The sequence below is a fragment of the Bos grunniens genome, chromosome 7 (genome assembly GCF_055505025.1).
Source record: "Bos grunniens cultivar Pamir isolate PY7600 chromosome 7, Bosgru_T2T1.0, whole genome shotgun sequence".
NCBI lineage: Eukaryota > Metazoa > Chordata > Mammalia > Artiodactyla > Bovidae > Bos > Bos grunniens.
Genome location: NC_141171.1, coordinates 57849422 through 57862722, shown reverse-complemented (window position 1 = coordinate 57862722; position 13301 = coordinate 57849422). Strand labels below are relative to the sequence as shown.

The window sequence follows — 13301 nt, the reverse complement described above, 5'->3', positions numbered from 1 at the left end:
TTCTCACTGGCATATACACATGCTGTTGTTTTGATGATCAGACAAGAACACTTTCTTGACCCAACTGCCCATCATCTTCCACAACATTTTCTGTTGTCCTGCAAAACTCCTTGAAAGAGTTGTCCACAATCACTGTCTCATTCCTCTCCTCCTGTTCCTCTGAAACCCACTGCAGTTGCTTCACCCCCACTATACCCTAGAAACTATACTTGCCAAGGTCAAAAGTGACTTCTGTGATTCAGATCCAAAGGTCAGCTGAAGCCGTTTACCTTGCCCATCAGCTGGGTTTGACATTATTGACAGCTCTTCCCTCCACACTTCACTTGGCATCCAGAATACTAAGCTTTCTTGGTTTTCCTCCTACCTCACCAGCTGCTCCTTGTCTTTTTACCTGATTCGTCCTCTTCTCCCAATTTTTTTTAGCTGTTGGAGTGCCCTTAGGTTTAGTTGTTGGTCCTCTTCTCTGCTTTTACTCCCCTCACTCCTGGAGATCTCATCCAGTCTCATGGCCTGAAAAATACCATCTGAAAGGCTAATAACTCCCAACTTTCTATCACCAACTCAGACCCCTTTCCTGAACTCTAAACCCTTATTTCCAATTATCTACTCAGTATCTTCAGTTATATACTGCACATGTCTGAAACTAAATGTCTACTCTTCCCATAAGATGGTTGCTTCACCCACAAACTTCTAATCTCAGTGATGGCAATCCACCCTGCCAGTTGGTGAAAGTGGAAACCTTGAAACCAACCTTGATTCTGCTCCTTCATATGCCTATCCGATCCAGCAGCAATTCCTACTAGGTCGGCTCTCAATATACATCCGCAGCGTGACCACTTCTCCCCACCTTCACTACCAACACCTTGGTCTGAGCTGCTGTCATCTCACCTGGATTATCACCTGGATTACACTCCCTGACTCCACCTCTGCCCTCTACAGTCTGTTCTCAGCACTACAGCCAGATTGGTACTTGTGAAATATCAGACGATGTTGCTTCTCTATTCTGTACCTCCCAACTGCCTTCCATTTCATTTTTTATCACTTTTTTTTAAATCAGAGTGAAATGTACATAACACAAAATTCACCATTTTAACTACAGTTGAGCCTTGAACAGCTGCAGGGATTAGAGGCACCAACCCTCTGTGCAGTCGAAAATCTGGGTATAATTTATGGTCAGTCCTCCGTATCCATGGTCCCTCTGTATCTGTGGATTCAAACAACTGTGGACCATGCAGCACTGTAGTATTTACTCCTGAAAAAAATTCATGTATAAGTGAATCTGTGCAGTTTAAACCCATGTGGTTCAAGGTTCAACTGTATTTTTAAGTGTAGGTTAGTGGTATTAGGTACATTGACATTGTTATACTCATCTCACTTTCAGCAAAAGCCAAAGTGCTTGCTGTGGTCTGCAAGACTCTACATTATCTGAACCTCTTGTGTCTATTTGCTTGTTTTTCCCCGTTGGCACTGTCCTAGCCACACTAGTCCTCTGACACATGTGTGTTCCTTTCTTCTCACCATCTCTTGCCTCTGTCTAGAGTGCATTTCCTAAGATACCTACATGGTCATCTCCCTCTCCTCCTCCAAATCTGCTTAGGGAGGCCTGTGGAAACCACCCTATTTAAAATCTAAGCCTCTGTCTTATCTCAAGTAATCTTAATTCCCCTTACTCAGCTATATTTGCTTCCCATAATACATAACATATGATGCAATTTGTTATGTTTCTTGATTATTATCTTTTCTCCACAAGTGGAATGAAGTTCTATAAGGACAGATATTTTTATCTATTTGATTAATTGATGTATATCCAACCTAGAATAGTACTTGACACACAGTAGGCGTGCTCGGTGAAGATTTGCTGAGTGAATGAATAGAATGATGAATGAGTCTATCAGTGTTTAGTCTTTTCTGAGCTTTCTATGTTTTGTAGTATTCATTGGTATCTAAACTGCTACATGAACATGAAATTGAATATAATGGATTTTCTACATATCCAGTTTTCAGTGGACAGAAAAAAGCAGTAAGGATGTACTATAATGCTTTTGCCTAATGAATATTTATTCAAGATTGGGTCATGCTGATGAGAAAAATCAGCACGTTTATTTATTCTGTCTTTTACTATTTGCCTACTAGGTGTAAAGTACTCTATTCAGTCTTTAAAACAGGGACATTATCCAAAAGAGAGTAACATTTTATTCTGATTTTCAAAATACTGCAACTCCTAGCCAGAAAGAGAGGAAGGGTGGGGAAGAGGAATAGAGAGGAAAGAGATGGAGATGGAAAGAGAAATACTGATTCACAAAATTGTAAATAGCACATTTGGTTCTGAGACTTTCCATTATCTTTGCTGAGATTATTGAAAAACCATCATAATATACTACCTTAGGAACTGTTAGTAGCATCTTTATTTTGCTTGACATAGAAATGTCATACTTTAGAAGGAAAAATCTGAAAACATTTTTTATTCTTTTCTTTAAACTTACCTAGAATTTAACAAAGGGACATAGTGCATTTAGTGTTAATTTTGCCCTTTGGAGAAATACAAGAGATTTTTCTGAATGCAGAACTATGGATGGGATGTGAGTTATCTTAAGTTCCGGTAGTGACTTTATATTGCCCTCTAGACCAAAGCCATCAATAGGATTGTTATTCTGTCGCTCAAAAACTTCATTATAGGGTCTTTGAACAACCTATTCTCCAACATTATTTTGCTGTATCCCAATTTAGCACTACCTCCTAGTCTGCTAGGTAGAAAGCTCCTTGAAGGCAAAAACCAGGTATGTATTGTTAGCATATCCCTGGCACCCAACCCACTGATGTGCACATAATAGGTGTTCATTAGAGTCCTTGCATCTCAGACCTAGTTGCTCAAAATTCACTTGCTACTCCATGCCCTCTCCCAACTAACACCCTATCCCAGAACCCTCTGTTCACCAACCCATCCACTCTCTTCTCTTCTTACGATTTATAGAAACCTGCCAATGCTACAGACACTTTGTAGGACAAAACCTCTTCTTTACTGATCAATCCATCTTGTTCTAAAGTTGTACAATACTCACTGTTCCAAATAAGAGCTTCCCCTTGCCTCACACTCCTTAAAAATGTTTCTTACATTCATCCAGCATAAATATTTTGCTCACTGATACTTTGGGGTTATCCATCTTCTATGTGTTGGTCCACTTCGACATTGGCTCTTCTGGCTCTCATTCAATGATCAATTAAAGGGAAAAATTAAGAAGCATCTATTATATACTAAGACACTAAGCTAGGCACTGGGCTTCCTGGTGATGAACAAATTCCTTATGGAGTTTATATTTTAGAGCCCGGGAAAGGCATTTAAAATGGTTCTGTTACCATTGTGATAAATGGTAATGGTACGTAGTGATAACTGATAGAGCAGAAGTACAGGGAGCTAGGAGGCTGCATCCCACAGGGACTTGTCTAGGTTTGGGGAGAAGTCATGCAAGGCGTCCCTTAAAAAGTGACATTAGAGCCAACTCACAAATTCCTTTAGCTCCCACAAGGCAGGTACCATGTCTTTCTGAGTTCAGAGAATCTGGCACAACAAAATTTTTGGTGCCAAACATGCCAAGAGACTCCAATGCCTGCCCAGGAGCTCCTGTTCCCCCACAAATGTGATGGGCTTTCTCATCTTGGGCCTGGGGTCCCACTGACTTTGAGGTCAGTGCTAGATGATCCCATATTGTATACATAATAGATCTGAATGATTGACAGAATTTGTATCACCTGAGCACTTAATTACTCCTCTGCTTTCTGAAAGAGTAGGTGACAGATGGTAGACACCTTTCCAGCAGATTCCACTGTAAACCACACAGGCTTGAAGGCAAGTCTGGACTGCTACCGATCTCCCACTGGCTTTCTCTGTACTTAGAGGACTTACAGTTTTTCAAATTCCTTTGCCCTTTAGCCAAGTTTTGTTCCACCACCAGAAAAGTCTCTCTTCTCAGTTTCTGTGTTCCTGGAACTTGTTTTGAATGAAAGGCAATCTCCATGAACCCACATGTCCTGGGTTGTCTCAGACCTGGTTAGTGCTAGGGATTTGGTCAGTGTGGGGAAGCTGTGTGCATTTTAATGGGAACAGCATGACATTCATTACTCACCTGCTTCCTACCATCTGGATTTTCACAGCTCAGCAAGCATAGTGGGCTTACTACACATTAGCTGGGAGAAACTTGGCTCCAACAGAGGATATGGCTAAGTCCATTTGAAGTCATAATTTTATGATGGACACCATGATAAATTGCAGGGGGAGGCATTCTATCCCAGTAAACTGATTTCATATTTGAATGGTCAAAAATTAATGCACCATTTGCTACACAGGGAAAGAGGGAAAAAACAAACACTTCAATATTGGAAACTAAGTATGTAGGAAGGAAAATTGGTTGTATGATAGAGGGAAATGAAAATGTGAATGTGAGAGTTTGTACCTGGAGGTGGCAGGACAAGAGATCATTTTTTCCAATTCAATGCACATTAATAATCTGGCCCTGTACACAATGCTATGGGAAAAACAAAGATGGAAAGCCATGTCTATTAGTAAGCATTCAGATGCACATAGCAAAAAGTCTATCTTGCAGTGGCTTAAACTGCTAGGTATCTTTTGTTTAACAAGTCCAGACTTAGGCTCTCCCTATGGTAGGCTTTTGCAGTTAAGTGATGTCACTGGGGACATTGTCCCTTTCTTCCATCTGTCATACTCAGACTCTTGGCTTGGCCTTAGACTTAGTACCTCGTGGTCACGTGATGGCTGCCACAGCTCCACATATGGCTACATAGAACCACATCCAATGTAGTATTATACAAGGAGTATGTCAATGCAGCCAGAAGGCTTCCCATCACTTGCTTGCTTCTTTTTATCCTGGGAAGAAAAATTTTTCCCAGATTTTTTGCCTCCCTGCCCCGCAAGAGACTTTTCTATGTGCCCTATTGGCCAAATTTGGGTCACATGGCCATCCCTAGCCAGAGGAGAGGCTGAGAAGCAATTGCATTTTCAGCCTCTACAGTGGGACAAGCAAGGAAGAAAGGCAGTGAAGAGGAGCAGCCAAACAAGAGTATCAGCCATAGCGCACTCTCTGCCCTTCATGAGCTTGGTCTTCACAGGTCTGACATTTAAACTGTGCCCCTTTTCCAGCACTGTGCTTGTGGTTAAATAGGAAGCACCAGTTGTGATAAAGTCTGGGGAACTGGGGCTGTTAGACCCTTCTACTTGTATTCTTTCCTAGAAGAGGATTACCAGTGCCAGACTGCAGTTTAAACCAGTATACACAGAATTAATTATATCCAAATGAAAGGGAATAGATCCAGTAGCTGAAATCCAGACACCAGTTAGGTGACAAAGGAATCAACTCTGGATCCAACAGAATGTGTATATTCTATATACTAGGTCAGTATAGCAAGCATGTGACATGTACAGCCTTTTTACTTGCCAATGCCCATGACAGACTTGACCAATGGATCACAACACTCTCCCACCAAGCCCAGCTATGACCTCAGTCTTTCTCAATGGGCAGCTTCTGCCAGTAGATCAAAATTGGTGAGCAAGATTAGATGCATTTGTTATCACTTCTCAGCACTTGCTACTTACTACTATTGTCACTAGGACCGTGCTAAAGGAAAATGACAAGTAATGTCAAGTTAAGAAGTTAATGCTACTGAACCAAGGACTCAGATGGCGTCCCAATTAAAGGCAAAGGGGCATTTGAGTCGGAGGGCAGAAAACCTCATGCATAAACCTAGTTTGTGATATAGGTTAATAAAGATACATTGATGAATTGAGCTTCCCAGTACTCTAAAAACAAAATTATAAATAGTGATAATATCTAAGCAATAAGATGAAAAAATAAAATCTGACTCCACCTAGCTAGAAAATGATCATTGACTAGAAATTGAATGGAGCCATGTGTGTAGAGACCAGTAGCATTAAGCCTCTGTATTTATACACACTCCTTTGGAAGCCCTCATTTCACTCCCATAATCTTATTCCTTTTTGAAAAATTGTTCACTATAGAGAGGCAATATGAAGGAACTTCTTAGGAGGAGGGTGATTAAACTGTTTTGTCTCATGACAGTGATAGTGGATACACATCTACATGAATTTATCCAAACTCATAAAACTATATGCTGCAAAAAGTAAATTTTATTATATGGGAATTAAAAAGCAAATTTTTAAAAAGTCACTGAGGTGAATGTTAAAATCTTGTATTCAACTTGAAAGTCAATTAAAATTGCTTAAAAGTTAAAAATTGTTCAAGTATTTATGATTAAGGTAAAAAAAAATTAGAAAATACTGAAAAATTAGAAGGCTATAAAAGAGTAAATTTAAACATCTGTGTCCTACCCCCAAACAATATCATTTTGTACTTTCTGATAGACTTTTTCCTATGATTATTTGTGTGTATATAAGAGTTGATTGCTCTCTTTGGGGGATATGTCATGTTATATGCTAATCATCATTTGATATTAATGGAAGTATATACTACTTTGTGTATGTGCACAGTTGCTCAGTCGTGTCTGACTCTGTGACCCCATGGACTGTAGCCCACCAGGTTCCTCTGTCCATGGGATTTCCCAGGCAAGAATACTGGAGTGGGTTGCCATTTCCTTCTCCAGGGGATCTTCCCCACCCAGGGATCAAACATGAGTCTCTTGTGGCTTCTTCATTGGCAGTGGGATTCTTTACCACCAAGCCACGAGGGAAGCCCATATATTACTTTACCAGTTTTGAAAAAAATACATTTTAAAATGTAAATACTTTACAAAATTGAGATCATTTTAGGCATAGTATTTTATTACCTGACTTTTTAAAATTTTACATTAACATCTTTTCAATGTAACCATTTTGAACACAATCCCAGTAGTAGAGCAGTTCTTAGTCTTCTTTGACCAAAACCAGACTTCCTTTCCCCCTGCCATTTTGATGCGAAATATATTCCAGTGTACTATTTCAGTTATCCATAGAAAACCTATTCCAAGAAAATGGATGCTGACTTTGGACTGTGAACCAGAACCCAAGGAGGAGTCCACAGTGTTGTGAAGATGGAAGGAGTTGTTTTAATGCCCACTGGGGAGTCTAAGAATCCTGTTTAATTTAATGATCCACAAAGTCAGGGCCAATCTAACTGGAAACCCCTGTGCGCATGACAAAGGCTCTACAAGTACCCTCACTGCAGGAGCCACTGCAATTAACCCCAGCATTTCAGCCTTGAAGAGCGCCCCCAATCCTTCTCCATGCAGATTTGCTGGCAGCTACTGCCATATTGCCCCATTGTCATCAGCTGGGAAACCCGTTTCCCATTCTTGCTGGTATCTTTGCCCTGGCAGAAGAAACAGCAGACTCTGCTAGAACGACCTCCTTGTCAGGAAGAAAGCCAAATATTGCTCGCCCAGCACTAGTCCACTGATACAAGTACCGTATATGACCTTACCGTATTATCTCCAGATGTTTCCAAGACGAAAGATAAAACATGTCATGGGCTCTGAAGGCTAAATTGTATTACATTCTTATTTTAACCCCTGTGATGGATGCTGAGAGGTCAGTGCTAGTGATGTGGTCAGTAAGATCTTGTCCTATCAGAGGACTTGGGTTTAGGTCCTAAGTCTACACTGAGCATCATTTCATCAAAATACTCACCCTGCTATTGAACTATGCAGCGCCTAATAATTGTAGTCAGTCCTGGCATTGCATAGACTCCAGCCTAGCGTGGTACCTGGGGAGTCTACAGCATGAGCAAGAGGATCAATCCTTCCTTCTCTTCAACTTCACAATCACGTGCATATAAATGCCAAGTCAGCTTCTATTATTCAGGTAAATGGAAATTTTATGTGTGAACTTGTTAGTCTGGAACCTTTGAAGGATGGTGAGATTGATTTTAAAAATGAAAAACTCGATTTGAACAGTGCCTATTGAGCTAGAAATGGGGTTACCAGGCCACCATCTTGTGGAAATTAAATCAGCACGAACAGATGTGGAGCAGGGCAAACGTCATACTTCCCAGGGCTTCCTTAAAAAAAAATCATGTTAACTACACTTGACCTCTATAACTGCTTTTGGCTTCTGCTTTTTGTTTTTAGTCAAAAACATGCACTTCATTCACGTCTTTATAGAACAGAGAGAAAAATGCTCAAGTGTATAACTTTTTGCATAATAACGTGACTCAGCTGCACCCTTAAGAAAGTGAGTTGCGGTGACTACTTATGATTTAAAGGCAAAACGTCCTCTAATCAAACTTGATGAATTGAACTTTAGTTGAACTTGATGAACTGACTTCTGTTGACCAAGATTTCACAAGACCTTATTGTCTCTGAGTTTGCTGGTTTATTGTTATTGCCATATCCTCTTTCTGTACTCAACAGAAGTCATGTTGTCTTGAGCAGTGTGTGTTTTCTAATTTACACTGCTCTACCTAGAGCATGTTGCAAGCACAAGAGCATTGTATCCAAAGTTTCCCTCTCTTGAAATTGGAATGTGGGGTGATTCATGAGTTTTGCATCAATTATTAAACAGTCATAGATGAAGATACGCAAAAGATGAATAGGGCAGTAAAATACTCTGGTTACACCTATTAGCTTAGCCATGATAAATGAGTCAGGAAACACGAAAGTTCAAAACAGGTATTAACTTGAGTTGCCGTGGCATATGTTTTGAAGGGAAGAAGACAATACCCAGATATAAACAGCCTAGTATACAGACCAGCTCCCTGGCAGAGTTAAAAGCAAGGTAAGGGCTTGGCAAAAGACTAAGGGATTTCAGCATCCTGCCATGCCAATCAGTCTTTCTCTGATAAGTTTCTCAAGGGAGACATAGCACAATGATAACACTTGGAAAACAGAGGAGGCATTTATATACCTCCTTATATGTATCAGGGGACAAACCTGATTGCCCATAGTGCGGAGTTCTAATAATACTGCCTTGGATCACATGGCTTAGACTTGAGTTTGAATCCCACCTTGATTTGACCCATATGCATCTTAGAGAGTGAAGACGTTTTCACAGAATCCAGGCAAAAAGACAACCTGCATGTCATCCTTGGGAGACTGAGTTTTGTTTCCCTTGGAGTGACATTTTCTTAGAAACTGAGCCAGAGACCAACCTTAGAAAAAGTTACTTACCTCTCCCTTCCAATACTCAGTGTCACCAAAAGGGAAGACTCATCTCTTAGTTCAATACACTGGCCCTAGAACCCATGTAGAACTCCAACGTCTGTGTTCATGTTGCTGGTGAGAGGAAGGGCTTCAGATGCCCTTAGGCAGAATATTGGGGCTTTCCTGGTGGTTCAGTGGGTAAAGAATCCACCTGCAATGCAGGAGATGTGGATTCGATTCCTGGCTTGGGAAACTCTCCTGAAGAAAGAATATGGCAACCCACTCCAGTATTGCCTAGAGAATCCCATGGACAGAGGAGCCTGGTGGGCTACCGTCCATGGGGTTGAAAAGAGTCAGACACAGTTGAAGTGATTTAACACACACACCCATACACGCAAGCAGAATCTTAGCCCTGAAGACATAAGCACAGCACTAAGTCCCAAGCCGGGGCTCCCCATCACCCTCTCATTACTCCCTGCTTCTCTTTCCCTCCGGGAGGTATCTGGCTCATTTTTTAGTGCCTGACAGAAGCCTGGAAGTGAAAAGAAACAGCAGTGTCTGTTTTAGCTTCTCCCCAAAGCCAGGAAGCTTGGTGAATAACCTCTTTGCTAGCCACTCACTGAAAAGCCAGAGCAGCCACTAACGTGAGAAGTCTCCTAACACTAGAGTGTTTCTCAACCAGGGCATTCTGAGGCAACTGGAAACATTAAACAGGCTTCATATCCCCTCTGTACATGAGAGTGCTTTGCTAAGACATGCAAACTCTTAACAAAGGAAAGTGATCGATCATTCACTCAAGGTGACTGGCTTCCCAGCCTTGCTGGGCTCACCTGCTCCTCCTCGGGCTCTTGTTCTAAAAACGGGTCTTCTAAACTTACATCAGGGACTGAATAGCCATGCAGTTTATTTTGTGTTTCCTTAAGGTAGTGTTCATTTGGAGGGCTCTTCTTGAGTGAATGGATGGGATGTCCAGTTGAGATTGTCAATAAGGAATGGAGTGGCCTTTTCTGGAAGGAGCACTCTAGAGATTAGAAGTCAGAAGCGGGTGACCCACAAACCATTTTAATCTGATAGACAAGCAATAAATGCTGGAGAGGGTGTGGAGAAAAGGGAACTCTCTTACACTGTTGGTGGGAATGCAAACTAGTACAGCCACTATGGAGAACAGTGTGGAGATTCCTTAAAAAACTGGAAATAGAACTGCCTTATGATCCAGCAATCCCACTGCTGGGCATACACACTGAGGAAACCACAAGGGAAAGAGACACGTGTACCCCAATGTTCATTGCAGCACTGTTTATAATAGCCAGGACATGGAAGCAACCTAGATGCCCATCAGCAGATGAATGGATAAGAAAGCTGTGGTACATATACACAATGGAGTATTACTCAGCCATTAAAAAGAATACATTTGAATCAGTTCTAATGAGATGGATGAAACTGGAACCTATTATACAGAGTGAAGTAAGCCAGAAAGAAAAACACCAATACAGTATACTAACGCATATATATGGAATTTAGAAAGATGGTAACAATAACCCTGTGTACGAGACTGCAAAAGAGACACCGATGTATAGATCAGTCTTATGGACTCTGTGGGAGAGGGAGAGGGTGGGGAGATTTGGGAGAATAGCATTGAAACATGTATAATATCATGTATGAAACGAGTCGCCAGTCCAGGTTCGATGCACGGTACTGGATGCTTGGGGCTGGTGCACTGGGACGACCCAGAGGGAGGGTAGTGGAGGGAGGAGGGAGGAGGGTTCAGGATGGGGAACGTGGGTATACCTGTGGCGGATTCATTTCGATATTTGGCAAAACTAATACAATATTGTAAAGTTTAAAAATAAAATAAAATTTAAAAAAATAAATAAAATTCATAATCAAAAAAAATAATAATCTGATAGACAGGATTATATATATATTTTTTAATGTCATGGCACTCAAATTTGTTGCCAATATATAAAACTGAAGAGATTTTCATGTAAAGCTCAGGGTTTCCAGCTTCTTTAAAAAAAAAATATGACATCCCGTATTTGTGGAATCTAAAAAGAAATTATACAAATGAACTTATTTACAAAACAGAAACAGATTCACTGACTTAGAGAACAAACTTATGGTTACCAAGGGGTGGAAATGAGGGGAAGGGGTGTTAGGGAGTTTGGGATGGACATGTACACACTGCTATATTTTCAATGGATAACCAACAAAGACCTACTGTATAGGACAAGGGACTCTGCTCAGTGTTATGCGGCAGCCTGGATGGCAAGGGAGTGTGGGGGAGAATGGATACATGTATACGTATGACTGATTTCCTTTTCTGTGCACCTGAAACTCTCACAACGTTGTTAAACAACTATACTCCAATATAAAATAAAAGGTTTTTTTTAAAAAATCAGAATATCTGGCAACACAGGTAATATTTTATAGTCACAGTTGGCTTGAGCCAAGTAGCCACTTGTCTTTTAAGAGCAGATGCAAGCTTCCTACTTCACCTGATTTCCTTCACTCCCCATTCCCTCGTGGCCCTGTAGGATTTGAACCTGCTACCACGGGGGTCAGTCATCTAAGACGCCAGAACAGAAATCATGAATTATTCTTTTAAATGCGCCTGGCTTGAAAGTGATTATAGGTTATCCCTTATTCTTTTTTCTTCTGCACAAAGAATGACCATTCAAAACATTTTCATGTATGGAAAAGGACAGTTAGAAGCAAAGTGGAGAATTTCACACTACTTACCTGAATCAATCGGGCATATAAAGAAAATCCTGAAATGATGATATTAAAGTAAAATTTGAGATTTGAGTTATTCAGGGGTAATTGCCTTAGTTTTCCAGCTCACTGTTTCCCCTTCGCTTTCCTTACATGGACACAATCTTCAGAATGTACCTCTGTCAAAGGCCACAGTCATAATTCCCCCGCCTCCTTTTTTATTTTTTTTAACTCATTTGCACTCTGGGTAGTGATTGTTGGAGCCCTGTGGGGGAATAATTGCAGAGGAATTAACCTCTGACATTTTTCTAAAAATAGCCCTAATAAATCCAATCATAGGTAATTTACCTGTCCATGTTCCTCCAGGGATAACCAGTATTGAAGAAAGGCTTGGCAGGCTGGCATTCCTTCAGCAATTATCTGTGATCTGAGTTCCTGGCACCTGTGTATTTTCTCTGTTTAGAGATATACAGTACAAATTTCCCTCTCCGCTCTGACCTCGTGACCCTGTTTTCTCAGCACCTTTCTCCTTGCAGTAAAGCCCTGCTCTTCCAGAAGGGTGTGGTGGGCTTACCAGAAAAGGGGGAGCATTTCCAGGGTTCCTTCTTGAATTTCCAACTCCTGGAGTTTCCCTGATAGTTTCTTTGAGTTGTGTCCCTTCATTTTTGATGTCTGAGCTTCAAGCATCTCAACCCTGCTCATCAGCCTTCAGTCCTCGTTTAGATTCCACAGCTGAACCCCATTTGGGGAAGTTTCTTGGTGTAGAAGAAAGGGGGATGCAGAAGGCCATGGGTGGGAAAAGAGTCTGTGGTTGGTAGAAATTATCAAAGAAAATTGCCATTTCCCTGAGCCATAAGGAAATTCATTTTCTATTGCCCAAAACAAAAGAATCTGAATGTGCTTTTTCCTTTTGTTCTGTCCAGTTGTTCCTAGAGACCACAGTGCAGTGTGGGCATCTAGGAAATTTACTTCCCCAAGTGCCACTTCTAGTGGCACTTCAAATACAGGACATAAAATCCTTGTAAATTCCACTGCAGAGACAAAGCCCTAAGCCCTTAAATGCACAGAAAAGTACATCTATTATCTATCGTTTGCAAGTAAGTGTGCAGTTACTTAAATTGCCTTTGTCTTCTTCTTTTCAGCTGACATTATCTCTACGGTAGAATTCAACCACACGGGAGAATTACTAGCGACAGGGGACAAGGGGGGTCGGGTTGTAATATTTCAACGAGAGCAGGAGGTAAGTGGCAGTGAATGCAAAATGCCCATTTTCTCTTCTTTTTAAAGGAGGCCTCCCACTGTTTCTTAATCCTCATGTGTCGCCCTTAACCTTACTGCTTGGCTTGCAAACTAAAAACTGCCAAAAAGTCATTAACATCAACAGTTGCACAGGCTCACAAAGCACCTGGAATTAGAGCCTTTTCTGGACAAGGTCTTCCTTTCCAATCCTGGGTACTGCACATTCAAAACGACCTCACTTCTCTGGA

At 41.1% G+C, this 13301-nt stretch overlaps 1 protein-coding gene across 26 annotated transcripts in view; it reads left to right on the top strand.

Moving 5' to 3' along the window:
• The window catches only part of PPP2R2B (protein phosphatase 2 regulatory subunit Bbeta), a 713296-nt gene that overhangs the window by 572188 nt on the left and 127807 nt on the right, over positions 1-13301 (top strand). For all 26 annotated transcript variants that reach the window (XM_086412213.1, XM_086412212.1, XM_086412210.1 and 23 more), the window contains one exon: positions 12957-13054. In XM_086412213.1, the coding sequence (XP_086268339.1) occupies positions 12957-13054 (98 nt within the window). The remainder of the gene's footprint in view (positions 1-12956; positions 13055-13301) is intronic.